This window comes from Cadophora gregata (assembly GCF_030347475.1).
Source record: "Cadophora gregata isolate MNR1 chromosome Unknown scaffold_9, whole genome shotgun sequence".
NCBI classification, from domain to species: domain Eukaryota; kingdom Fungi; phylum Ascomycota; class Leotiomycetes; order Helotiales; family Ploettnerulaceae; genus Cadophora; species Cadophora gregata.
This window is the reverse complement of record NW_026695932.1, coordinates 973,061-1,000,266: the sequence shown is the minus strand read 5'-3', so window position 1 is coordinate 1,000,266 and position 27,206 is coordinate 973,061. Positions and strand designations below refer to the sequence as shown.

Below are 27,206 nucleotides of genomic sequence, written 5' to 3'. Positions count from 1 at the left end.
AGAGATCTATAGCAGCAACAAACACACCACCTTGACCTTCACTTCGACCATGACAACCAACTGCTGAGCCCGTGTAGTTCCACCTGTTTAGGTCAACCTTGGAACAGGCTGCTTTGATTCAAGAAGCGAGTGCCAAGACCCGCCTCACAGTGTCCAAAGCGGTGACGAGCAGCAGAATCTTTCAGATGAGAACTTTATTTTGGCTAGAGGGACAACACCATGGAGAAGAGCCGACGTCGCTGTACAGACAATGCCACTCAAAAACTCAAATTCGGAGACTAATTTTGCCAGTAACAGCGGGAATAGGAAGCGTAAAGATGCTCCTAATTCCTCTTCCAGCAGCCAAAACAAGCCAAGCAAAGGGCGCAACTTTAAACGCGTCAAGTATGACGCGCGATCAATTTTGACAAGCTCTCCAGATGGAGCTTTAAACAACGGGGAGCTAGACTTACAGTCTTTTCTCAAGTCACGCGACTTCGAGATCAAAGCATTACAAGATGGCATGCAAAAGTCGAAGAATAGCGGGACAACGAGGGCATTTCAGCAGGTTCCACGCGATCTCCGCAGACGAACAGCTAGCCACAATGTTAAGAGAGTGCCGAAGAGACTGCAGAAGAGGGCGGCCAAAGAGATGAGAGACGATAATACACCAACTGTCAACTCAAGGACTAGAAAGCCAGGAAACCCACGGGCCAGACTGCGGGCGGAGACTGCAAAGCGACTCGGCATTTTGGCAGCAAAGAAGGGAGCTGTGAAAGAGAAGAAGATCGGTGATGTCAGAATAGAGGCCCGAGAACCACGACCCAAGATCCGAAAGAATGCGTTGAACGACCCGCCGAAGCCCAGGTCAAAGTTTAGGAAGAGGCAGATACACAAGACCTGGTTGCCTACTCACTTGTGGCATGCGAAAAGGGCGACAATGACCGAGCCCAAGGATCCACTTTGGAGATTTGCTATTCCGCTTACTTCGACCCAGAAATCATATAGACCTACTCATCGAGCCAGTGGAGTAAGGGGAGCTGTATGCTGGGATATGAGCTACATGAGCACGATTGGTTTAGAAGGGCCTGAAGCAAGTCTACAAAAGCTTCTCAAGGCTGTCGGTATTAAAGAGGAGGCACTCTGGGATGCAAGGGGCACAAAATGGAGAGAAGGGAAGCGAAGCTGGACTGGGTGGTTGACTAGGGAAGTGAAGGAGAAATCTATTGTCGTCAGTCCCGCTACTGTCTTATGGTCCCCCCCACCGTCTGGTACGGAAAGTGATGAAACCTCGCAAAAGAAGGCGAAACAGTCTCGAATATTTGTCAGGATACATCCTGCTGCTTTTATTGAAGTATGGACAGAAGTTCTTCGTTTGTCGAAGCTCCAGCGCCCCATAGTCCATATCGAAGATCTCCGCTTCGAGATTGGAAGCATTGAGATCGTTGGGCCGTCTTCAACTGAAGCTCTACTAAGTGTTCTGCATCCATACGATGAGTCAGAAGAGCATGCGAGAGCTTTTAAGGCCTTACTTGGAATTACAAATCCTGGATCACTGCCATCTAATTCTGTATTGAGTTTCCCCGTAATGGACCCTCGGATTCGATATCCACCCAGGCCAGTCAAGCTACCGAGCACCAGCGACGAAGAAGCCAATTTCAAGCTCTTGGAAATGGCCTCGTCTTGGCCCGTAGATCGATCAACAGGATCATCAGCATTATTTGACCGCGAAGCAAGATTTAAGGCAACACGGCTTCCCTCTCAGAAAGCACTCAATCGAAGGAAAGCTATTGCGAAGCCGGGAGATTACCCCTCTTGTCTAGAAAGCGACCCAAGAATACCAATCACACTGATCGCTTCCAGATCAGTCTCATCAGGCTCCGCACAAGGCACTTGGATACTTCTGGCACCTTGGAAATGTATCTTGCCGATTTGGTATGGGTTGATGCACTGCCCTTTGTCCTCTGGCAACAATCCCCGATTTGGTGGCCTGCAAGAGCTTCGCCAGGTCCATTTTGAACAAGGCGTTCCCTATTTTCCTACAGATTTCCCTGGCACTGCTTCCGGCTTCCAGTGGGAGCTGGATGAAAGACTGAAGAGAAAAGCCAATTGGGATAAGCGGCCGAAGGGTAAGAGGGTGGAATGGGATTCTCTTGACCTTGGGGCCGGGAGAAAGGGAGAAATTGGTCGAGGATGGGCCTCTGACTTTGAAAGAGTCGTTGGCGTGCCACTGTTAACGGCTAGCATTGATCTGATAGATGCAGCTCAAGAAACTGAGAAATCGAAGGCGACCACATCAAAACGCGAGGTGCCACTGCACCATATTCCAAGCAAAACTTTCAAAAGTCTCCTTTCCTCATATGAGAGTCAGCTGCTACAGCAAAATGCAGTTGCCACATTTCGCATCACTCTAGTCACCAAAGGAATCGCATTGCCGTCAGCTCGAATATACCGCCTGCCCAAAATAGCGGAACATCCCTCATCGATAGAGTCCGAACCATCTTTAACCAGCGCTCCACCACCTAGTACCCGTGAGCAATGGCTCGCCCTTCTCCCGCCACCCGCCCACTCTAAACTCCCACTCAACCCCAAAGCCAAAGCGGCAAAATTCCCCACCCGGATCCCACTGAACACGCCTCTCCCTCAGCGAATCCAACTCCTCGCTCGATCTCTGCTACAAGAACCACCTTGCCAATACTCGCAATTCCTAACTGGAAACCACGAAGAAGACTTCCCGCTTGTCCCAGATGAGGAGGACCTCATTGGGTTTGTAACAACGGGGGAGTTTAATCTGGCAGAAGGGAAGGGAGTTGCGGTGGGAAGTGTGGTCGTGGAGAAGGTTTTAGAGGGGTTGAGGAGGGATGGGAAAGGGAAGGACGGGCGGTTTTGCATTGTTAGGAACGCGGGGGAGAAGATGGGAAGGTTGGCGAGGTGGGAGGTCGTTTGATGTGGACTTAATCAGTATCTGCTGTAAACTCAATAGTCATCCAGACTGTTCTTTGAACTACGCTTCAGTATACGCGAGATGTTTTGTGCCCTCAACAGATTTCAGACATTTTTGAACCTCCCCAGCAAATGAATAAAATCTCGGGTAAAATATTTGTGTTTTCCGATTGTTTTACCTTAGGATCATTGGACTTGGCAGTTACTGCTCAATTCACACCCATTATCAATCACTTGAGGACCAGTGCTGGATTTTGGCTGGTTTTTCATCAGATGTGACCCCGGAAAGGTCCCATAACGATCCCGGACATAGCTCTCGTCGTTTTGAGGCACTGATGCTGTTGGTTTTGCACCAGGGGTGGCTGATATGTGGGTTCACTCATCTTCGTGAAATGCAAGCTGTCAACGATAAACACTCCACTTTGAAAGATTTGACCGGCGCTTGGAACGAGTATCTAAGTACCCAGAAACAGACACTATGGTAATATGTTTCCCATAACCTTACTGCTATCGCTCTATACCATTCCTTATCCGTCATCGTCCATCCAATCTTGACCATGTCAGGGGAGCACCATTGCTCCAGGCAGCGTGGAGCACAGTACCGCCGCTCAACTCTTTATAAGCACCAATGAAGCCTAGACCAACACTGATCCAACTGAACATCTCATGCACCAAGTCTCTGTTGCGACTCGAAAACGGGTTGCAACTTTCCGTCGTAATGATTAGTGTGGTAGGACCGCCATTGCCATATTGGGCGGCTCTGATGAGAATGCGTACGAGGTCATCCCGTGGGTGCGCCCGAGAATCAACAGATTCTGGGTCTTGTATATTGTGAATCTTTATTGTTTCGAAGTAATTTCTCCAAGTGCAGTGACAACCAGACAAGGTGGGAAACCCAGCACTTCGGTACATAACTGAACAGTCTCTCCTTATTGTGATGTTCGTGATGCGTTCCATACTTATTCGCATGGCCTTGAATGCCTCGAAGTTCATCGCCGTGACGGTAAAACTGTGGTGCTGTCCGTGGTACCTTTCTGCTATCTTCAGATCATGCTTTTCAAGCTTGCTATCATGAGCTAGTGTATGGAGCAACGCGCTGGATTTGATGTTGCAAGGCCACACGAAGGAGTAAATGATCACGCGGAGCTCTGCAGGTAGGCCTCGAAAGTCAAATTGGCCGGTTGACCTGGCGAATGAATATATTAAAGAGTGCGCGTAGACGTCCAAGGCTATCTTGACAAACTCACTGGATAGTGGTACTGTCATGGTCTGAGTCCGATTGCGAGCTCTGAGAAGGTGCTCGAAGAGTTGGGCTTGTAGAAGATGCTGGTCCATCCGAACTCTTGGAGCCCACATCACCTCGTTGCAAGGAGGATTGAGCACTTGCAGATGATTCTTGCTCAGGCGCCTTTTCCAAAGCCCTTGTATTGATTCCGTGGCTGATGGGAGCGTTTGGGATGACAGATTGGTACATATCGCTGAGTGGTTGAACAGGGGGTTGATCTGGATTGGTGCTGTTGCGTTCACGACGATTTTTAAAATCCGTAGCCATGTTTTTGGTGAGAATTTCGACACAAATGACCATGGAAGTAGTGCGTAGAACTGATTGTCTCGAAGACGTCGAGGAGGTGCACCAAGTGGAATGAACGTATAATTCACAGAATGAACATAAGAATATTTGAAGGCCAAAAGAATGACTTAATTTGCGGGATGCATTGATTGTAGAAAATACATTCAGTGCAGAGCACAGGATGCTCTTTAGATGTGCGCGGGTTCTGAAGCTTTAGGAAGGAGCATCTCTCCAGTTTGGACAGAGCCAATACAGGAGCTGCAGACCATATCTTCGATATTCTGGTATTTGGGGGATTATCAACTGCACTTTGCAAGCACAACTAGCAAGAAAGACTTCGAAAGTACCTTGCGGACCTGGGAGAACCTCATACCATCTTACATCTGCAGTCAGTAGCTTGAGAGCCTGAGCTCGCCGCACAAGCTGACATGTAAGGCACATCTGGGACATTCGGGGCTTTTAAATCCCCAGGATTCTAACTGCATGTTAATGATTTACTTGCAGAAATGTTTCAGTCAAACTTGCCTCGCTTGAGAGTCATCAATTGCCCAGCGTGTTGAGCTTGTCCGTCACTCTCGAGACGCATTGGCCCTTTATTCCACATTCAATGACCTGCTCTCCGCTAAACTCAAGAAAGACTGTTGTCTACTTCAGCAGCCTCTGGCGGCTGCCTTTGGCGCCGCCTCTTTTGCCTCGCTGAATTTAACGGCAACCGTTTCTCCAGCCCGCAAGTATTACATCTCCTTACAAGGATATCTGCCCACGGCTTCTTGCCACCCTTACTCCTATTCTCAATCACATTCTTGCACGTAGACCCATCTATCATCATTGTATCGCAGTTCTTGCATAGTGAATGCTTCATGACAGGCGACATCCGCATCAAGACTTTGTGAGAGACAGTTCGTAGTTCGGATACCAAACGTCTGGAAGCAGGTTGCGATGGAGACACTCGAGGATTTGAAAGTATCTCTGGCGTAGTCTCAAAAGTCTGCTTGGAATGATGTTCAGCGTCTGCCGTCGATCGACACCCCGTGGACCGGGAGAACTGTTGCTGAGTCGCCATGTATGCTGCTGCTTGGTAAAGATAGGATACCCTGCTGTACAATGCCTTGTTTGGTACACTGCCAGTTTTGGGTTTTGCCATGATGGGGAGCGGCTACGCCGTGCGACAGATTCCCCAGGGCCTTCTGAAAGAAATAATATTTGTCACGTTGGTTGTCCAAGTTCGAGATGATTTTCGCAATTGAAAAGTGATCCGCAAGACGCCAATATCAGCCTCATTGTGAATTGTGTAGACTAATCAATTATAAGCCTAGCGCATCTGGAGCCGGGATCTTGAATCGCGCTCACCTCAATCCCTTCTCGCAGCCTGGACCACGTCTCCCTTCCCACTCATCCTCCTTCAACGTTTGCATCAACAAGCAACTCTCTCAGTTCCTCTCTATTTCCATATCCTCGATCGTTGTTCACGATCTAGCTTGCGATACCTACCCTTTTCACAGCATCTGCGACCGTTATCGTCGCGTCAGTTCTGTACACAAACCCTCGCAGCCTAAACTCACGACCGTCAACATGGCCACCGAAGAAGATCTCATCGATTACTCCGATGAGGAGCTCGGAACCAACGACGCAGCACCTGCAGCCGGCGCAAACGGTGGCGCAAAGAAGGGAGAGTTGGCAGTCTCGGGAGGTACAACCGACAAGAAAGGTTCCTACGTCGGCATCCACTCCACTGGTTTCCGAGATTTCTTATTGAAGCCCGAGCTTCTGCGTGCCATTACGGATTGCGGTTTCGAACATCCTTCGGAGGGTCAGTCATAACTTTCATCCCCAAGCCCCATCGTTGTCGTTCCACCGCGCGTCCGTCCATCTCGCAAGCAAAATAAAAAATCTGGCAATCCTGTATCGAATCATGATCGATCCTGGAATGTCTCTATCGGCTGGGTGTAGACCTAGGCAAGTGGTGTGGAGAGAGATGTTCTGCGAAAGCAGATTTCTCAAGATGGGTTTGAGGCTTCGGCCAAGGTTGGAAAAAAGCATAAGGCGGCGAAGCCAAGAGACATCCAGGATCGGCTCGATTTCGAGGCTTCACATATTTGCCTGCCTCTTTCGAGCGACGATTTGAACCTTTAAAGGCATCTCGCACCTCTGCGCCGATATTGTTTTCTTCTGGTATGGGATGATGTATCGTGGGTTCTATATGCGGATGGACGGACGTTGCGATCTTTTGCACCTACCACATTTATGCACTTGGAGAACACTTTGATCTAACATCGGCTCGATTTACTCTACAGTTCAGCAAGTTTGTATTCCTCAAGCAATCCTCGGAACGGACGTTCTCTGCCAGGCCAAGTCCGGTCTTGGTAAAACCGCCATCTTCGTCCTCACCAGTCTTCAGCAAATCGAGCCTGTCAATGGTGAAACATCCGTCCTCATCATGTGTCACACTCGTGAGTTAGCATACCAGATCAAGAATGAGTATGCAAGATTCAGCAAATATATGCCCGATGTCAAGACCTCTGTCTTCTATGGTGGAACTCCCATCCAGAAGGATGCCGAGATTTTGAAGAATAAAGATACACACCCACATATCATCGTTGCCACACCCGGTCGCTTGAACGCTCTAGTCCGTGACAAGTTCCTGCGATTGGGCAGCTGCAAAATCTTTGTTCTGGATGAGTGTGATAAGATGCTGGATCAGATCGGTAAGGATACTCCCAAATTCCGCTTTGTCCATCTCGCTAAGTCTGCCAGATATGCGCCGTGATGTTCAGGAGATTTTCCGCGCCACACCTACTCAAAAGCAAGTCATGATGTTCAGCGCCACCCTTTCTCAGGAAGTTCGACCTATCTGCAAGAAGTTCATGCAAAACCCCCTCGAGATCTATGTCGACGATGAAAAGACTCTCACACTCCATGGTCTCAATCAGTTCTTCATCAAGCTCGACGAGAAGGAGAAGAACCGCAAGCTCAACGAGCTCCTTGACGATTTACAGTTCAACCAAGCTATCATCTTCGTCAAGTCAACTGTGCGAGCCACGGAGTTGGATAAGCTCTTGAAAGAGTGCAACTTCCCATCGGTTGCAGTCCATTCCGGTGTCAGCCAAGAGGAGAGGTATGTTTTTCACCTTCTTCTAATGTCCTTCAATTCTAACTTGTCGACAGAATTAAGCGCTACAAGGCGTTCAAGGATTTCCAAGAGCGTATTTGCGTTGCCACGGACGTTTTCGGACGTGGTATCGACATTGAGCGCATCAATTTGGCCATCAACTACGACCTCCCTGCTGATGCTGATTCCTATCTTCATCGTGTCGGTCGTGCTGGTCGGTTCGGTACCAAGGGTCTTTCGATTTCGTTCGTGAGTAGCGAGACTGATGAAGAGGTGTTGAAATCGGTTGAGAAGCGCTTCGAAGCAGATATTCCGTACGTAGATTATTCCCTTCTCCGCAGATACACATTGCTAACGGCCTTTGTAGAGCATTCCCTGCTGAGGGTATCGACTCCAGTATCTATATGGCCAATTAGAGATTTCGGGAGATCCCCAATCGAAGGTCTGCTTCCGGATTCTGCTTTGGGACAAGACGCCAAAAATGTACTCGTTCCGCTCTTCCGCTTTCTGATTTCTGATTTCCTTGCCCGTTATGGTTGAGATGCGTCGTCTTTATGATATGAGCTTCTGGGTTTCTATGCTTGCGAACTAAACGGAAAAAAATGGATGCTGGTGGTCGAGATGTACCACGATGGAGACTTTCACTTTCCATACTGTCCAGGGCAACCGGGATTCGAATATGGGATGGACATCATGGGTTGAATGGTACTGCTAGTGGGCAACAAACAGGGCAAGCAATCAATGAATAGAAAAGTTCTTCTTGAGACATGAATATCTTCCTACTTGTATATTGATTCGTGTCTTCTCTCTAGTCGTGAAAGCATCTGCCTGGCATGCCACGACTGACTGTTTTCACCAATCCCGTGCTGTATCGGTTGTTTGCTTGTATAAATCCAAGGACACCGAGACGAAGGTTCGGAGGGAGACAGGCTGAATTCTCAAGGAGGTTGAGACCATTCAATGCTTCTCGTCGAGTCTATTTGCTTTCTCTCGCTTGTCAGTACAAGTCGACGTGACTAGGAAATGACGACGCTTCGATGCGGACCCCACAAAACTGTTGACGTGCTCGCGAAGAGTCATTTACGGAGTAGAAGCTCCGGCAATGTACGCTGTAGTTGGCTGAGAGCCCTTGTTACTGCACCGAGAGTCGGTATGAGGTTCGCAGGATGTGGGGGAAAAGGGGAAAAGGGGCCAAGGGACTTGGGAGATGAGCAAGGAACTTTTGGGGCGAGATGACAAGATAAAAAGTGGTCAGCTACTGAAGAGTTATGGTACGCGGCAGATGAAATTCTCCCGTGTGACTCGACCATGGTAGACAGATCGAGGAGGAGGCGGACGAAGTATTCATCGGCTCATCTGTTTACTAGCACTGCAGGGTATGTTTAAGTCCATTGGATGGTATTCGGAAGTATAGGCAGTGGTCGTTGAGACTGCTATCTTGGTACGGAGTTCTTCCTTTCCACTACTATAAGCTCGTGTTCCGTTCGTGGCAAGAAGGAAGGGGCAATGGTGATCTCTTGACAGATGTGTCATATGAGAGCTTGTATACGATTCTGCTTGTGCTGCTATATGTGCCTGCATAAGCGCCAAATTTTGATCTTATCTTAGCCAACACTGAGATATAGGGCTCATCTATGTGGCAAGTAGCTCGCTTTTGTTTCTCAATAGCAGCCACGAAATGAATACCATAAAACTAAAAAAACATGCATCCGAGTGCGACCCTCGGTCTTGGAACCGAATTGATTCACGATTGGATAGAAGCAGAAGGGGCTCTGCACTCGGAGAGTTACCTTCCCGGCGGGAGCGCCGTTATTGCAACCAACTGAATATATGGAGGAAGGAATCGCATCCTGGAGGTTGCAGATGCATGGGCATGTAAGGCTTTGTTGGCTCTGAAGACCCGGATGGAGTATTCAAGCTTGATGTTGGTTTTGCCTCTTGGGACGGCACATGCTGGGAAATTGACTGGGGATTTGCAGCTAGGGAAATATCTTGGTTTCAGTGCTTGCATGATGGCTTTGTACGGGAGATCGTCGATGGGTATGCGGGGAGAAGGAGAACGGGGAGTTTGAAGAGGCAAGGCAGCTAGACATTCAATGGACAACAGAGTACAGAATAAGCTTGCAGGTGAGATGAAGGGACAAGTGAACAACACGTCCGCAACACACGATAACCACTTGACAACAAGATTTCTTCATGAAGCCAAGTATGCGGCCCCAAGCGATTCTTATGCACTAATTAAACAAGTATCCAACACCAGAGCTTTCCGTTGTTCAGATCGTACTTAATTATTGCAATACAAGTCGACCTCGACAAAGATGTAACACGGTACCAGAGAACAGCACAAAGAACAAACCCTGCCTCATCCTAACATTCAGATATCTCCCCTGGCTAACCTTCAAGGCTCAAAACGGCCGAGTCTTGATTTTTGGCGATGTACTCCATAGGGTGTGATTGGGAGACGTTAAGTCACGGCAGCTAGTTTGGTACGCTGTTAGGTTGTCCAAAATCAAGGTTTTGACAGTTGACATGGTCCGCTTCTGGAATAGGGGGTAGTGGTACGGGCTGGAGAAGGACGGCATGGGATTTTGCCACGCGAGCACTCCTATGCTTGGGATTTGCAAGGCGCCAAGAATGGCTGTTTCCCGTGCCCGGGGATTGACCAAAGAGAATGGCATGTCGGTTGCGGTGTGGAAAAGAAGGATGTCGTTGATGCAGTTGATAAAACTAAGAATAGGGTGGCGTTGGCGTTGCAACTCTTTCAGGAACCCTTTCGAACTCCATGCTTCCGACTGGTCAGACCCCCATTGTAACGGGCATTATTCGTCGATCGCGATCTACCTTCCTTTACTTTGTTGGAGTTCTGGGGTTTGGGGCACTTCTGAAGCTTTGTTGAGTCGGATACCTCGGATATGGTGTCCCAATCATTGTTGACGAGTACCGGAACGGACTTTTGCGCGGATTTTGGTAGAGCCCTGGCTTGTAGATAGGTAAGCGATGGAAGAAGCCCTGGTCCATGCGACTTCAACGGCTAGGAGCTTTTGACAGCAATGATTACCAGTAAGAACCATGGAGATTCGTTGCCAGGCATGGCATTTAAAAGAAATCCGCCAGCTGTGTCCGTTTGTGGAGTGCGGCTAGCTCATTTGGGAGGTGTTCGCGAACCTACGGTTTCTTGGTCTTGCACTTCTCTGTAATGGGCGGTAAAGATCTTGATTCTGAAGCTTCGTTACGGGGGGCTTCCTCGTTCTTTACCACGGAACAGACGTATTAAGTTTACCCTTCTCTTGGATGCAAGTATTCCACTCAGGACGGAGGTCCACCTTGGGATGAAGTTGTCAATTGACTAATGTAGCTACTAGCTAGCAAGTAGAGTTGTGAACTTGACCTATTTGAGTTGTCCGATTTGCTGGGTGGTGTCGAGATTTTTCAACGGCTTCTTCGGTGATTGGGTATTGTGGTGTTGCGCGGCTTTGGTCTACTAAAACTGAAGGGTATTGAAGAGCAGAGGGCAAAATGGGCAAAATTAGACTTGTTGAGTGGATATTAGATGCCCCCGATAAGGTAGCCTGTGTAGGTTTTCAGGACTACGACCCTGCTTATGGTGTGGTGAGCATTTCGGTGCGGTCGCGATCCAATGATTGTGACTTCTGTGCGAGAAAGACGGGCTCTCCTGCAGTGTTTAGGGGGGCCGTATAGATTCGTATTTCGCACTGTACTGTACAAGCAAGTATTGTGCTCATATACCGGTCGTGCTGAGCAACAGCGGCCAGCAAGCAAACAGTCTCAGAAGATAATTGTGTAGGCCGATGTGGCGATGAATATAAATAGATTGAAAGTGGCCGCTCGTGAGCTATTCCCGAAACGAGGCTTCTCGGCTGTCTGTCCCTGCATATTTTGGAAGAGCTTGAAGTCAATTCTGGACAACACACTCCGTAGGTCGAAAGCCCCCGTCCTTCGCTGACCTCTCGTGCGTATTGAAAATTTTGCGTAGGTGTCGCCCCCAAAAAGAGAAAACTCCTTTGAGCTTCAAACAGCTCACGGCTCGTGAAGCATCTGCCTCAGTCACGGATTTGATTCTTGCACTTAATGATCTTTCATCTAGGACCCCCACTCGGTACAAAGCCACAGCTACTGGTCGCTGCTTTGTATTGACCATCATAAGGACATGATAATAATATGCCTCGGGACATGGTAACATTGGTTGGACCGGTTGACGAACCGTGCAAGCGGGTGCAAGAATCGTGGCTTCGTGAGCAACAACGCGACCTGACGCCGTGGCCAGGAATGTGTTTCGCGTCAGTACTAAGTGGCACAATGCAGTGCCAGGGGATGAACAGCATGCCAAGCACAACGTCATACATCTCTTTCTCGTGAGATGACCATTTTGCGTGAAATTTCCAATTGCAAAAAGTTAGTTAAGACCGCGTATTAGGTTGATGTGAAGTTGTAAACCGAGGAAGGAGAGCAGAGGCTGGACGCGACCGACGCAGAATTCCGAATTTCAATACCTACTTGCTTTCCGGACATGCCGTCGGCCAACATTGCAGTAAAAGGGGACTCGGGCTGACTTCTGTATGCTTATCGACATTGTCTCGTTATCTGCAAAATACCGGTTTTCGGTGTGCAGGACGTGCTTGAAATTGAGTTTTCCCCCCGTTTATCCTAACTAGCCATGGCCCATGGGACATGGGACGAGCAAGGGACCAATATAGTCATGTCTGGGCAGATGGCACGGCCGCACCGGTTTGGTATGCAATGCCCTGTTGTCATATTGTGGGTCACTAGAAATCACAGCCTGGCAAAATATCTAAGACAAACGCCGTCATTGATAGGAGCCCTTGTTCGTGAGAAAAGTCTTGAGTTTTGAGTGTGAGACTCCATTTCAAAGAGATGAGAAGGGTGAGCCGGTGACAGTTCCATAGAGAATTATTGGAAGGTCCAAGTCCAAACCATTCCAGGCGGGCCCTTTTGCTAAGGCTTGACGAGGGAAAGTACACAAACGACATAGAGTTAATTTACTGCACCAACGGCGTGTGGCACCACACCGTTCCTTGGTCACTAGCTTTGCGGGAGCGAACGGCTGTGGAAGCTCCAGAAGAAAAAATGATCAAGCTTCGCGGTGGAGCTTGGAGATGGGCGCAAAACGCGTGGTTTCCGTGTTGTCGTTCGTGAATGCCGGGACGTGCCAGAGAGGGAACCTGGAATTTAGGACACCGACTACAAATATATTGGAACAAGCCAATCAGGGAATGGTTCCTCAGGTTCGGAATGCGAGCTTGGTCTTAACTAGGCTCACAGAAAAAGTGACACGGAGTGACGGAGCAGCGGCGGACGAGCAGAGTTTGGATGGATAACTTGAAGCGGGTTTCTATTCGGATTCCGGGCTGTTTGACCAAAGCCAAGGTCCAGAAGCCATCGCACATTCTGGTTGCCCCTGTTGTCGCAATCTTGTGAATGTGCACAGCCTGTTATCTATCCCTGCAGCAGCTCCTCGCTGTAATTGAACGGCCGTGCTGGAGGACCTGCCAAGCTGAAGCCTCAAACCCAAAATATCGTCAGCAAGGTGGAAAGTGGGTCGACCATGGAGCAAGGGCAATAAAGCATTTGGGCATATGGCACCACCAACCTGCAAGAAGGAGAACATGAACATGAGCAAAGATAAGTCAAAGTAAAGCAATCTGAATTCACCACCGGGCCGCCGCAAATCAAATGCTGTAGACACTTGACAATCCATATGTTGTTGTGTCTGAAATGTTGTCAAAGACAAGCGGTAAAGCTTATTTCAGCTCAACTGGAAGAGACTCCTTGATTGAATCTCGTATGTCTTGTACTTCGTGTTCACATTGCAGAACGAGGTGATTGGAAGAATTTTCGACTGTTGTTCGGGACGACGAAAAGCCTCCGCAAGCTTGCCAAGTAGGTACTTGTGAATGTGCGATAACTGGTCGAATGTGGAGAAAACTTCAAGACCATTTCCTCCATACCCACTCCAGTCTGGCCTACTTACGGAGGCTCTGCCATCTTTTGGTATATATATATATATATGAATACATTGACCGAATACAAAACAATGCTTAATTCTGGGTAGTTGTTCGCCCGTCAGCCGCGTCTTCCATATTCGTTCTTGTGGATTTGAATATCATGACTTGACATGGGTTCCAGCAAATTCAACATTGTCCATGTAAGAGAATAGGACAGAATAGAAACACACGGCTTGGTGTCTGGCTATCCATGAGCTGTGGCAGATCTGGATAGTAGTGATATTTGCAGTTGCGCGCTCTCGATGATCTGGAGGCAGCTGTCCTGTACAATGTACAAGATCAGACCAGATCTGCTGCTGCTCATAATGCTTTGGAGGCGAAAATTGAAAAATAGCTAGAAGGCCGGTCGGCGATCATGAAGTATCGATGTCTGATATCCACAATTTGCAGGCAGGGCTTGAGCAGATCAAGGAAGGCGCAGGCATCCCTTCGGCTCTGTTGGGACGGGTGTGCTGAGTTTTCTTCCCTCCGTACTGTAGTGTAGCTGGAGTCACAGGGGTAGCGGGGAGTGGGTAGGCTCGTAGGGTAATCTAAGCTGCCCCATCCGACCCTGCGGTAGGTCGGTAGGTATCTTTGTGAGAGAGGGAGAGAACATGGGAGAGAACACCAGCAAGCAACACACCAGGCATCTGGCATTCAGGGCACAGCACAGCACCACTAGCCCACCACCACCACGAGAGCCAATCCGTACGTACTCAACCTTTCCTTTCTCCCCGGACGTTCCTTTCGCTGCTCCTCTGCCCTGCCCTGCCCTGCCCACCATCGCGGTTCCTCTGTCCAGCGTCGAATCGAGCGAGCGATCACCACTGCAAAGATACCCAATTCGATATCGCTCTCTCCTAGTCAACACAACTTCGATTCCTCCACCAGCCACCAGGACCCCTTTTGTCCCTTTCTGGCCGCCCTGGACAGCATAACAGCACCGAGCCACCGGACAATATTTCGTCAGGGATCCTGAGCTCGATGGCCCTGTTGCTGCAGCAGATGCTAAAGTAATCTACCTGTCCGCCAATCCAACACGTCGACAGCCACTTTTGGTCGTCCTACGCGAGCCAGCCCTGCTCACCCACCCTCTTTCCACCACCATACCAAAACCACACCACACCATACCTCCACTCCATCCGCAGACAGACGACAACTCCCTCTTCTCGTCGGCCCATTCCTCAGCCAGGAGTCCTCGAACACACGCTCTTTACTGTCCTCTCCCAGCCCGCGCCCCCATTTGCAGCTCGAGACCGGCACAATCTCTTGCGGCGTCACGCTCGTTATTAGCACCCCATTATCTCTGCCACTTCTGCCCCTGCCAGGGTCGTCCGCCCAGTGCATCAGCCTTCGTTTGGTGCCGAGACAGGAGGTGTAAGTGCAGCCAAAGCAACAACCATTCACGACAGACGAACGCGACGACCTGAAGGCCACTCGGCCAACTTTACTCACAGCGGCAGCACCAAGAGCCATCGCACACAGCTGCTGCAGCCCACAGACGGCGCCGTGAAGAGGCATTCCCAATCTGGTCAAGATGGCTCCGTCTCCTCCACGCCTGCGGATTCTATCAGGTTTGTCGATCCGTCCCTACTTTTATTGATAAATTTCCACCTTCCCTTCCCCACGAAGTCCAGAAGCTCCTCAGCATTTTTCGCGCCACTTTCGTTTTCTCTTTTGTGCCAATGTGTCAAGTGTTATCATGGAGATGGAACTAATGAGAGTCTGTGTAGTTGGCGGAAATGCAGTGTCAGCTTTTCTGTCCTGGCGACTTCAAGCCACAAATGCCTGCGATGTAACATTGGTGTGGAAGAGTGGTTTTGACGCGGTCCACCAATACGGAATCTCGTTCAAGTACGTTTGGATATCCGTGGTATTCATTTTGGCAAGTACTGACGTTTCCAGGTCCACATCTTTCGGTAACGAACGGTTCAAGCCTCGCAATGGTAATTTACTCTGATTTGTGTCTTCTACTATCGTGAACGAAATGCTGATATAGCCTCAACAGTGGTGCGAGCACCAGAAGATGCTGCAAGCGTCAAAGACGGTGCTTTCGACTATGTTCTACTCTGCGTCAAAGCCCTCCCAGACGTCTACGACCTTGCGTCCGTTATTGAATCAGTCGTTACTCCGCAACATACATGCATTCTTGTTAATACCACACACACGTTAGGGGTTGAGGCGCATCTTGAATCGAGATTTCCGAGCAACGTTGTGCTGTCACTCGTTTCAGGCGCCGAGATTATACAGTTAGGAGCAAGCGAATTCGAACATAAAGGCTCAACAGAGGTATGGGTGGGACCGGCGAACAAGAATCCTGCAATGCCCAGCACTATCCAAGGAGATATGGCAGATGCTCTGGCCATGACATTGAGCAGTGGGCAAGTGGATTGTCATGTTTCTACCAACATTCGACAACAGCAGTATGAGCGGATGATCGGGTAAGCACACTACAGAGATTCCGTGGAAATATCGATACTTACTAACCTTGCCATGTAGCCCTATTGCTTTTCATCCTCTAAGTGTAATCTTCGAAACCCCGACCCATAGCGCGTTGCTTGAAAAGGTTGGCGTCAAGGCGCTAGTCTCTGAAGTATTCGATGAACTCCTCACAATCGCAAATGCTCAGCAGTGCAGTTTCCCTGCGGATTTCAAATCAAGAATTATGACAGAGATGGTTAAGCCTACAGAGGCCAACAGCATCATGTACCAGGACTTCATGGCAAAGAGACCCATGGAGGTTGAGACATATCTGGGTTCTCCCATCAAGCTCGCACAAGGCGCTGGCGTTCGGGTACCCAGGATCGAGACGCTTTACGCCATTTTGCACAATGTGAACATTGTAAATCAGCAGCGGAAGGACACTACGGTCGTTTCTCCTCTCGCTGTGAACCCCCCGATCAGATTATCTTCAGCACCTCCTCCTAGACCGGCTATGAATGGCTCAGTCAACGGAAATGGTCCTCCCAGAGGCCGAGGACGAGGTCCTTCAATGAATGGACCACCACCTGGTATGATGCGCCGAGGACCACCTCCCATGAATGGCGGACCTGCAAATGGCTATGGACGTGGTGGCTACGCTCCTCGAAACCAATCTCGGCGGGGGTCCTTGGAAGGCAACGATCTGGAAGAATTTAGTCACTTGGTATTATACGATGATATTCCAGAGTCTGGAGAATCGAATTATGGTGGGGATGGAGGTGCTGATATCGGTCTTCGAGAACGGGAGTTGATGTTACGGCAACGAGAACTCGCTCTGCGGGAACAAGAATTGCGGCTGAGAAATGGGACGGGTTCTCGTGGTCCTCCTCGCCGGGGACCACCCACACCATCCGTCCGAAATGGAGGTTTTGACGATGACGACGATGATGACTACGTTGATCCTGCAGATGGACCACCGGTCCCATTGATAGACCCTGACAACTTCGACATGATGAGCGTCACATCTCGACGAAACAGAAAAGCTGGCCCGAGTCAGAGCCAGATCCGTAAGAATCCGGAGTTCGGTGACGCTCCTGCTGGACGAAGAGGCGGTGGCTTCATGCGCCCCAACTTTCCCAGGAACAGATCTAGCGCACGAATAATTAGCCAAGTACCTGGTTTACACGACTCTCTCATGGATGACCCTTTGATGGGCTACTCATCTAATCGATATGGCAATGTAGACCGAGCTCAGATGGGAATGGATTCTAGAACGAACTCATTGACAGCAGCACGATTAGACGAATTGCAGTATGGCGGCCCACTTGGACCTAACGGCCAAGGTGGTGCATACCCTCGGAGAGCAAGTCAGTCACCCGCCAATCCATACAGTCCGCAGATCGGTAGAGGTGGTCGGCCGTCTCCGCCAAACGGGCATATGGGACCTTCGATGAACGGCAGACCTTCGCCTCCAGGAGGTATGAGACAGCCTGTTCCCCGTCATCCACCGGGACAAGGCAATTCAGTTGCACCGCAACAAGTTGAGCAATATGCTGGGGTGAGCGCCCTTCATCCACCCAAAGGTCCTGTACAAGTTCGAAGTCTGACGGGTAGTGCGAGCGCTAGCGCGGGGAGTGGTGACAGCGCCAATATTGATTCGGAGCCCTCTGCGCACAGCAGCCAAAGCAGCTTAGGGCCAAGGCCCCCCATCGGCGTACGGTAAATACAGCAGGAGTTTAAAGCAATCATCGATGACAGTCATGTCCAAAGAGCGGCAACAGTCTCACCCGGAGATGCCTGTGGATATCAAGCCTTCCGTTCACACCTAGTTCTGCTCACTGCGACTGTCTCTACTTCGAATCACGGCCTAATCAACTTCAACCTGCACATACAATTATTTACTTTGTTTTAATAGACTTGATCAAAAGGGTAAAATGACCAGCATCCACGAGAGCGCTGAGGCCTCTCCTAGGGCATAATGACGAGACCGGGATTTAGATTTTGAGGCTTTGGTAACATAATTGTCAGTGGTCTATCCGGGACGACGACGTAAATACGCATGCTGCGGCACAATGCACACATTCTTGTTTCCTTTCTGGTAATATTGCATTGGGCTCGGCGTCTTGCGCAAATAATTTCTACTTCCGCCTGCGAAGCAACATGGAACGGTGGATTTTAAGTGTGGTGCTCAAGCGAACCACTGATCGGCTTGTGGACGGAGTTTTCAGCATACGAAAAATGAAAACCTGGATCAATGGCTGGGGCGACGCTATCGGCACCCTGTATCAATCAAATAGGGAGGGAGGATGGAGAGGGATCTGTCAGTTGGAATGGGGGACTGTGACGACGCTGATGACTAGCGGTCTCTGTTTGTGGTAGATAATTGTATAGAGACCTGAGCTTCACTGACTGGGTTGAATGGTACCCCAGGGCAGGTAGTCAGTCATTTTCAGCAACAAATACGAGAGTTCATTGGACTTTTTCACCCCGGTTGACTTTCAGACCTGACTTTTCACGTGACTTTTGACTGCCCATTCAACTTCGACCTGCCCTCCGTCTTCGCAGATTGCCATTCCGATTTATTGGATATGTTTCGGGAAGGTGAATTACTTTGAACAATTGAATGCAGCTGTTTCTATGTTCTTCTAAATAAGCCCAGCCTCCCGGGGCTCTTCATGTGGGTCGCCACAGCAACGTTGTTTTCACAGAGGTGAGCTCGTCTCGCTTAAAGCTCCTCAAATTCCTCTTCAATACTACCACAACCTGCGTGTTCTTAACCTTTCAAAAATGAAGAAGTTCCTGCGTATGAAATTTTTAAGTTCTAATTACAATTGAAACGGCCGTCCCGTTGCTTGCAGTCTAGAGTGATTGTGATGTCGTTGGTACCATGTGGGAGGTCAATGAATGTGATATTCACCTTTGCTGCAGCGACATCAAACTCATCACGATACCTTCATTCGCATGAAGAATCTGCCAACGCTAGCACCTACTTATTTAATGTGCCTGTTTTCCTTCCTCGTCCTCTTCCTTTCTACTTCATCCTCGAATTATGCCTCCGCACATAATCCCAACTCCGCTATCACCACTGTGATTCCAATCGCAGCTTCATTACCACAAGTACAACAACACACATCCCAACTGTACCATGAGCTCCAATAGCAATAACCCCCAGACCGTTGGTGGTAGGCCTCGTGCCACCCGTGCCGCAATTCGCCCTCCCTCCAATCGTGGTCAGTGACGTGGACCTGGTACCAAGAAGAAGAATGTGTCTACTCCAGCTGTAGCTGTAGCCGTAGCTCCTAAGCCTGTCAACGTCTTTCGAGTTTACACACCCGGAGAGTTTACTGATCGCGTAACCATTGAAACCGCCATTATTGAGCACGTTATGCGCGCCCGGAAGGAGTCTGAGGGTGAGCGCAACTCAGTTGCTATCCACTATATCATTGGCTCTACTTTCATCGCTTTCACAATACTGAGTCTCTCTTTCTCTCTTATAATGAGCTCATCGACTTGGTTCTTGCAGACAAGTCCACCGCTACTCAGCTCTGTGCCGCTCTTGCAGCCACTCTAATCCCTCTCGCCATCGCCATCAACATCAACCCAAAAGCCAAGTTCTCCACCACCAACTGGTTTCAAGCTCCTACCATCTCTTAATATGAGGCTACCAATTGAGGACTTGAAGAACATCTACTCCACCTTCCACTTCAAGAAGTTTCCCCCCGAGGTTCGCAAGAGGAGAGGTATTTTCGCAAGATGATATACCTCTCCTCTGACGTCTTTGCTCTTTGTCATGATGGTCAAATTCCTCCCTTCTACCAGGTCGCTTTGTGCGACGACTTCCTCTACGACGAGGCAAAGGCAGCTTACAAGGAGATCAACTTCCAACTCACACTCGCTAATGAGGCGATGTTCAACAAGATGAATGCCCACAAGGTCCAATATCTTCGCCACCTATACTTCCAATGGGATGATCTGTCAGTTCAAGTCGCGTCTTCCTCTGCCTTCTTATGTGCAAACAAGAACATAGCTGACATGAAAATTACAGCGGAAATGATGAATACAAGTTCTGCTTTCTTCAAATGAAGGCAAACAGATGCCAACTCATCAGCAACCTCCGTACCCTCACCATGGACTTCTCGAAGCCCAACACCGAGCCTAGCTCCTTCTCCGTCATGCGTAACATTGCTCGGGCTTCAACTGGTGTCGTCTGTCTCAATGTCCGTCTCCAGTCCTTCACTTCACTTGAGTCCAGAAGAACCATCCACTTCGCTGAGGAATGTAAGGCCGCATGGCACCGTCTCCGTCTCATCGAAACAGCAAACAAGTGGATCCGCTCTCCGGGCCGCTTGGTCTCGGTTAACACTGCTGATGTTACGAAAGGAGTGGTTCTGGGAGCGTGAGGATGGCAATCCCTTGGATGTCAATCTCTATGGAAAATACCACTTCTTGAAGGCCTCTGTCCAGGGTAACTTGACTTTGGTTGACCGCCTCAAGGGGCCCACTCTTGGTCTTTGAGAACTTCGAGGGTTCATCCGGCTCTTCGAAAATCTTCGAATAACCTTCGAGTAACCTTCGGGTAACCTATGAAAAGTCCTTGAAGAGCCCCTTTCCCTCTTTGATATTTGCACTTTCCTCCGTCCGTGTAGTAGACTTGACTTGTCAAGTCCGATTTCATTGTTCAATCTGCTTTCAATGAAGAACATTTCGAACTTGAAGCCACATCATCACTCTTAGCCTGTATGCCGCATACTATGATGATAACTTCAAGCCGTAAATGGCTACAAATGCGCTTGCCATGTGGCTAGGCTTTACAAGAGCATGACATTGGCCCTATTTATCTCAGGTCTAAATTTACCTGTGGGCCGCTGGATGCCTTTTATATTCTACTCGTATTAAGGAAAGCCCTGTGATACCTTCATAATACAGCATTACGTTTTGGCCAGGCCCAGTAGTCGGCGCCATAAAAGGAGGGGTATCGTATTAATTCTTTCCGTTTCATCTAGCATATGCAACTAGCCATCTTCATCGTCGACTTCTTCCATCGTTACTGTCCTTAGTCCCTTCTGCGATGTGTACTCTCCACCGCCACCAGTGCCAGCAATATCGTCACTCGTAGCCGTCTTGCCCATATAACCAGCTCTTTCAAGTGCATCAGCCTCCTCAGGCTCCACCAGTACTCCAACGCCCTTCGCCTTATCCAGTTTTGCCCTCACAGCAGCAGGGACAAATGCCGTAGCCTCCTTTCTCAAGTCTCTGATCACAGGCTTGGCCTCATATGTAGTCTTTGCCTCGACCACCACCCTCTGCCTCTCCTGCCCAGCCTCAGCATCCGCATCCGCATTACCCACTCTCCTCTCGTTTGCTCCCAAAGGTGTATTATTCGCATTTGTAGCTCCTCCTCCTCTGCCACCTCTCGCAGCATCTGAGCCAGGATATTGCGCTGCGATCCGCTCTCGTCTCCTCTGATACCATTTATCAAGGACCTCCTTCGGTATAGGTGGCGGCGTGTCGCGTGGCATGGGAATACTCTTAACATCCTCTGGAATATCGCTCTCCTCACTACTTTCCCCATCATCCCTCCTCCTCTTACCAAGCACACCCGCTCCTCCCCTTCCTCCCCTCATACCTCCTCTGCCTCCCCGCTCCCCCCTTTCGCCCCTGTCCCTCCGCTCCCCAGCTCCAAATTTTGGCGCCGCATCACCCAATGCCTCTCTAGCTTTCTTGACTGCTTTCAGATCTCGCTCCAGACCTTCGAGGACAGACTTCTCGTGGGATGTTAGGGTGCCGGCAGTTTCGAGGGATTTGAGTTCTGCAAGCTCTTTCTCGAGGTGAGCTGGATTGCGCTTGGCAAGTTTTTCATTGCGCCGGTTTTGGGCTTCGGCTTTGCCTTTAATTTGCTGTCAGAGAGTATACACCTTAGGTAGAGGTTGAGAGAGCAAGTAATTGGGGATAGAAGTGGGCAGGAATCAGTGTGTTTGGCTGTTGGCATACCTTTCTTTATGGCTTTTACTTTTTCCGCTTTGCGCTGAGCTTGCGCAGGATTGACGGATTTCTCTTTCGGCATCTTGGAGAATAAAAGACACTGCACCGTGTAGAAAAGGGGATCCTGTCTCTACATTCATAGAAATTTGAGGTTGAGCTCACTATTCTGCCCCAGCAACACAGCTGAAAATGGTCACCGCTTTACAGTCACGTGTATGGCGGTCGATGGTTACTCTTCTTAGGTACGAATTTGTGGAGGTTGCATAGAGGCTACGTGATGGTTTGTACCTCAATGGATTGTCCATGAGACTCCCTCTCTTGCAGACAACCATGTGCTAGATCATTGATGACCGTATACATCAGCTGCCAGCAATTCGAACCTCTCTCCTTACTTCTATTAAACACTGCTCTTGTACAACTCTCATTCCAAGCTCCAAACCACCAATGATCCCGACATCTTGTCCCTTGATCTAAGCATCTGAGTCTCGGTAATTTGCGTGCCTTTGTCCCCGGCAGGATAGATTTGACCCAAGGCTTGAAGGCGCATTGAAACAAGGCAACATTCCCAATGGCGTCTGGGACTTCATCTGTACAGCCCTCTATCTGAAGTTCCTCCAAGCTCTCAAACTTGATTAGTTCCATCCCGTCATTGAGACGGACACAGGCGTCTATCATCAAGAATTTGATGCGTCGGCAGTCCTCTCCCAATGAAACTGCATGCTTAGCCGGCCTACGGCCAAAGGTTTTCCATCTGAAGGAGACCGTATCGAGGTCGAAGTTGATGTACACCGGAGTCGATGAATTGGAAGTGTTTAGAACGGCGTGATATATCTTCAGACCCTCAGCCCTGGACTCCCTCGAGACCTGCAAGATAGCTGGGATATCTGGCGACAGACATTGGCGACGGGGTCTCGACCACTCAACATGTACGACTCTCTGTTCTACAGCGAATGACCAGATTCTCACGCGGAGCTCGACCGGAAGTCTGTGAAACGGTGAGAACTCAATTGATACAGGTGCAGGTACGGAAGCTGAGGTTGATGCTGAAGCTGATTCCATGATGTGATTCGGGACGAGAGTGATAGTGCCCAGCTGACGATGTTACTCAAGACCTACTTCTCGGAGACGCGGTGGACCCAGCATTCTGGGAGAGCGGGGCTTACATGAGATCCTCGGAGAGATTAAATTCACCTCGAAAAACGCTGGTTGTCATGTTCGGGGACTTTGCTATCAGCGATAGCTAAATTGGAGATTCCTAGCTTCTCCGACGACGTCTGGTAATAGTACTGTACGTCCGTAGCTTTGCCGTTGAACAGCATAAGTTCGACGCCTCTTGTAGGATAGATTCCATCTTGTTCAACATTACAATGTCATAGGTGATTGGATCTGGAGTATAATCAGCTGTACGAGTACAGTAGCTGCGTTTTTGTTAAGAGGAGAATACGTCCGTATCATGCGGACTTTGTCCATCGGCGAGTTTCCTGAATAGAAACTCGAGGCAATGCTTGTTGATGATGACCCTAGGAGACTCGATGATTTCGCTGGGACAGAATGGCTCCCATTTCTGCTCCGATGAGAGATTCCTTTACGTCCGTACTCCTTCGACTGAGGTTATACCGACCCCAGATTTTCCGAGTTTGCCATGCCTGATGGGAAGAAGTTGGATATTGACTTCGTTAAAAGCTTGGCGAAGTGGCCTGTGCTGATGTCCTCGGCCGAATGTTGCCCCTCCTCTTCCGTGCGAAACGAATTGTTGTCACTGGATATTATGGACTCCCATTCTTTCAACATCATCGCTTCCCTTGAATCGGCTATGTGATAATCTGCCGTCATAGTAGTGGGAGTATTTATCTCTGTAATCCGTACAATAATATCTTCATTGCATGGATGTGGAAACTTTGACTGCCGATGATTTCCTCCGTGAGAAGTCTTGTCACTTCTGCCCTTCTATGCTTCTTGCTTTATGACCGCCAACATCTACTCACATGTAGCAAGCCTTACAGATGAGATGCCAGATTTGTTCCCTCGTAAGTTCGTCAACATTTCCCTCCTCCTCTTCTCGAGTCCAACGAAGACTGAAATGGCTAGATTGATAAATTGGAATCTACATTGTTTCGCTTTGACAATCCACGTATAATGCTTGTAATTCTCATCGATTCAATCTATTTCTCTTGAGGTTGGGTATTCCTTACGCTCCTTCTTCAGCTTTTAAGCTTCTAAATGTCTTGTTATGGTCGCTTAACATTTCCACAAATTTACCGAAGCCATCCCAGCTTGGGGCTTTAGCGCTAAATGTACCCCGCCATCAGACGGACATTATCTGCACCTCCATTAGCAACTTATCGTCACAATACCAAAATCACCACTATACATATCGGGCCATTTATTTGGAAAATGGACACTTTCAAACTCTTTCCCCTTCTTCCGACCGAGCTGCGCCTTAAAATATGGGAGTATTCTATCCCTCAAACCAAAGCTCTCCTGCCCCGCACTTACACAGCAGACAGCTGCCGCGCAGCTTGTCGAGAATCCCGTTTGGTCCATACTAAGACCTTCGTGCCTTTCTTCTCCCCATGTGCCCGATCTCTGTTCACACATCCCATCTCTCTATATGGCAACCCCGACTTAGACGACACGATGTACCTCGACGATATCAACACCCTAACTGCCGATTTCAGCGACTGGATTGTCCCGGAACTAAGAGGAGCCATCACACACCTCGCTTTGCAGGATGAAATGTGGAAGATGAAGTACGCGAGGCGAGGAGGTGCAGTGCTGGAAGCGGGCGGGGACTTGAGGTTCATGATTTTCCATCCTGGTGCTGGGCTCTGCGGATTGGAAGTCCTGACGCTGGTGTTAACGGGCGGAGTCTTGGTTGGAGGGAATAGCTTGATGGGGAGGGATAAGGAGAGGAGGAGAGCGGACGAGAGGAGACTGTTGGAGTGTGAAGAGGTTTTCTTAGAAGACAAGAAGGTTGGCGGGGATGTGAGAGATGTGTTAAGGACGTTGGGAAGGTTGAATGATATGAAGCTTAATCACGGATGGAGAGAGCCGGAATTGAGGTTTGCTAGGATTTTGGTGGAGTAAGTAGGGATGGGTATTGCTGGTCAATGGTCAAAGAGGGGGTAGAGGTACGAAGGTTAGACTCAGTAGACCTCAACAGAGTTATGTCAAAGGGAATTTGCTTGGATCACACGTGGAAATCAACGCATACATGGGTAGAAGTAAGACTATGGCAACGAGGACTATCGTGTTCTTCGCAATGATACGAATGCTAGTACAATTTGAGTTTGTTCACAGACCAAACCGATAACATTTGTTTGGACAGATCACACCAACCAACAAAAGCAGGTGTCTTCCTTGCCCATTATCAAGCACTCTCCACATGCTTGGTAGGATTTATTCTCTCCTTGCCACTAGTATCAATGTCCTCCAACTGCTCCGTGGCCAACGCATCTCCAAACAGCTCCGCAATTTCCTCAAGACTCTTTCCCTTTGTCTCCGGCAGGAAAAAATAGTAGATCAAACCAGCAGCAAAGTTTGAAGCAATGAACAAGGAGTAATATCTCCAATGAACGTTTTCGATGGCGATTGGAGTAATTTGGGCGAGAACGATGGCGACAACAGCTTTAGAGAAGACAGCTAGCCCGAGCCCCTTGGATCGCAGGAAGAATGGGAAGAGCTCCACGGGCACGACCCAGACCATGGCGTTGAAGAATAGGGCGTAGCCAAACGAGTAGATGAAGATGAAGGCGATAGCAGCTCGAGGCCCCGATTGATCGGTCGTTCCGGCTCCGAACTCAGCGGATAGTGCCATGATGATACTGATCATTACGCATAGAAAGCCAGACCCAATCCCTACTTGATGTCAGAACGCGATGCAACCTAGATAGGAACTGGACGGAATTTACAGAGTGTTCTTGTCCTCATCCACTTGTCTGCTACAAAGGCTAAGTAGGCGATCTGTCCGAAAATGCCCATAAAACCGTAAATGCCAGAAATTAGAAGCCCTGTACGACCAGTATATCCGACAGCAGCATAAAAAATGCTTTGGTAGTTCTGTATGACAGTCGAACCACTTAATTGTCCCATCATCAATATAAAACAAGCAGTGGCTGTGCGACGAAAATACTGCTTGGAGAAGAGCTTGCCAACCGAGGAAACCAGACCCGTGTTCCGTCCCTCGTTTTCAAGGAGGATTTGGTCGTGGATCTGCGTGAACTCTTGGGCAAGGAACTCCTCTGTCTGTTCTCCGTGGAGGCGGATAATAACTATTTCAGTTAAGCAAGTACTAGTTCATGGCATATATTGTTCATACCTGCTTTAGCCTCGTCATATCTCTCCTTTCCGACCAGCCAACGAGGAGTATATGGAATGAAGAAACAGCCAATGGAGAGAAGTATGGCCCCAGGCATCTGCATAGCGAGAGGGATTCTCCATTGAGCATTGCCAGAAGCGTAGCCCCCTGCATAGCCAATCCAATTCGCGACCATGAAGCCAATCGAGATCATCATGCCTTGCAAACCGACAATGAAGCCACGATTCTTGGGAGGTGATACTTCCGCAATGTAAACAGGCACAACAGCGAGGATCATGCCGCATGCGAGACCAGCAATAAATCTGCCGGCGATCATCATACCAACGTTCTGGGCGGCCGTTTGTAGAGCTGCTCCAAACGTGGCTGAGCATGTCAGTGACAGTCAAGGGCTTGACAATAGAGTCTTGTTCATACCCAGAACTCCTGCGGCGCATATGGTCCATCTGCGACTAAACCTATCTGCGCTATATCCAGTGATGAAGGTACCAAGAGCTTGACCGGCATTGTAAAGCGAGACGATGGCACCTAAGATTTATATGAGACTTGTCCTATCTTTTGAATGGTTAAGAAAGTGGCTCACCTGTCAATGACGCGTTTTTGGCTGAAGGACCATACATGTAGATAGCAAAAGATTTATGTCCAAGTGTTGTTGCTATGATGCCTGGAAAGTGTTAGTGACAAGCCTCTTGTATGGACGAAGACATTGATGGAGGGAACTAACCAGAGTCGACTCCAAAAACGAAGCCTCCAGTAGCCACCACAAGGGCAATGAGAAGAACGTAAGAATTCATGATCGCGATGATAATTTCGTACTCGATGTCTCTGTTGCTCTGTTATGTCTCCCGGAACTCAGATTCTCGG

General features: G+C 49.1%; 9 protein-coding genes across 11 annotated transcripts; 5 read left to right on the top strand and 4 right to left on the bottom strand.

Moving 5' to 3' along the window:
• Nucleotides 1-185: 185 nt before the first annotated feature.
• On the top strand, nt 186-2,926 carry ONS95_014652 (uncharacterized protein; the record flags this gene model as incomplete). Its single annotated transcript, XM_058508316.1, has 2 exons — nt 186-241; nt 292-2,926. The coding sequence occupies 2 exons, from the start codon at nt 186-188 to the stop codon at nt 2,924-2,926; spliced, it is 2,691 nt and encodes an 896-aa protein (XP_058356001.1).
• On the bottom strand, nt 236-5,787 carry ONS95_014651 (uncharacterized protein). Its single transcript, XM_058508315.1, has 3 exons — nt 5,018-5,787; nt 4,170-4,967; nt 236-4,108 (listed from the first exon to the last, which is right to left on the bottom strand). Exons 2-3 carry the CDS (start codon nt 4,505-4,507, stop codon nt 3,457-3,459), a joined length of 990 nt encoding a protein of 329 aa, XP_058356000.1. The 5' UTR covers nt 4,508-4,967; nt 5,018-5,787; the 3' UTR covers nt 236-3,456.
• A 55-nt stretch (nt 5,788-5,842) lies between these two features.
• Nucleotides 5,843-8,351, top strand: SUB2 (Suppressor of the cold-sensitive snRNP biogenesis mutant brr1-1). Of its 3 annotated transcripts, none has more exons than XM_058508314.1 (4): nt 5,843-6,302; nt 6,787-7,197; nt 7,247-7,607; nt 7,658-8,351. In XM_058508314.1, exons 1-4 carry the CDS (start codon nt 6,065-6,067, stop codon nt 8,139-8,141), a joined length of 1,494 nt encoding a protein of 497 aa, XP_058355999.1. In that variant the 5' UTR covers nt 5,843-6,064; the 3' UTR covers nt 8,142-8,351. The 3 variants fall into 3 exon arrangements, with proteins under 3 accessions (XP_058355999.1, XP_058355998.1, XP_058355997.1); XM_058508313.1 differs by having other exon boundaries at nt 7,247-7,915; nt 7,969-8,351; XM_058508312.1 differs by having other exon boundaries at nt 5,843-7,197.
• Nucleotides 8,352-15,161: 6,810 nt separating this feature from the next.
• ONS95_014649 (uncharacterized protein) lies at nt 15,162-17,768 on the top strand (the record flags this gene model as incomplete). Its single annotated transcript, XM_058508311.1, has 5 exons — nt 15,162-15,198; nt 15,358-15,478; nt 15,530-15,570; nt 15,633-16,065; nt 16,124-17,768. 5 exons carry the CDS (start codon nt 15,162-15,164, stop codon nt 17,766-17,768), a joined length of 2,277 nt encoding a protein of 758 aa, XP_058355996.1.
• Nucleotides 17,769-19,798: 2,030 nt separating this feature from the next.
• Nucleotides 19,799-20,898, top strand: ONS95_014648 (uncharacterized protein; the record flags this gene model as incomplete). The annotated part of the gene is made up of 2 exons (XM_058508310.1): nt 19,799-20,019; nt 20,091-20,898. 2 exons carry the CDS (start codon nt 19,799-19,801, stop codon nt 20,443-20,445), a joined length of 576 nt encoding a protein of 191 aa, XP_058355995.1. The 3' UTR covers nt 20,446-20,898.
• ONS95_014647 (uncharacterized protein) lies at nt 20,899-22,109 on the bottom strand (the record flags this gene model as incomplete). Its single annotated transcript, XM_058508309.1, has 2 exons — nt 20,899-21,932; nt 22,037-22,109. The coding sequence occupies 2 exons, from the start codon at nt 22,107-22,109 to the stop codon at nt 21,058-21,060; spliced, it is 948 nt and encodes a 315-aa protein (XP_058355994.1). The 3' UTR covers nt 20,899-21,057.
• A 188-nt stretch (nt 22,110-22,297) lies between these two features.
• On the bottom strand, nt 22,298-23,086 carry ONS95_014646 (uncharacterized protein; the record flags this gene model as incomplete). Its single annotated transcript, XM_058508308.1, has 1 exon — nt 22,298-23,086. One exon carries the CDS (start codon nt 23,084-23,086, stop codon nt 22,298-22,300), a length of 789 nt encoding a protein of 262 aa, XP_058355993.1.
• Nucleotides 23,087-24,664: 1,578 nt separating this feature from the next.
• On the top strand, nt 24,665-25,114 carry ONS95_014645 (uncharacterized protein; the record flags this gene model as incomplete). Its single annotated transcript, XM_058508307.1, has 1 exon — nt 24,665-25,114. One exon carries the CDS (start codon nt 24,665-24,667, stop codon nt 25,112-25,114), a length of 450 nt encoding a protein of 149 aa, XP_058355992.1.
• Nucleotides 25,115-25,397: 283 nt separating this feature from the next.
• ONS95_014644 (uncharacterized protein) lies at nt 25,398-27,136 on the bottom strand (the record flags this gene model as incomplete). Its single annotated transcript, XM_058508306.1, has 6 exons — nt 25,398-25,885; nt 25,939-26,298; nt 26,346-26,708; nt 26,760-26,870; nt 26,926-27,006; nt 27,067-27,136. The coding sequence occupies 6 exons, from the start codon at nt 27,134-27,136 to the stop codon at nt 25,398-25,400; spliced, it is 1,473 nt and encodes a 490-aa protein (XP_058355991.1).
• Nucleotides 27,137-27,206: the final 70 nt, after the last annotated feature.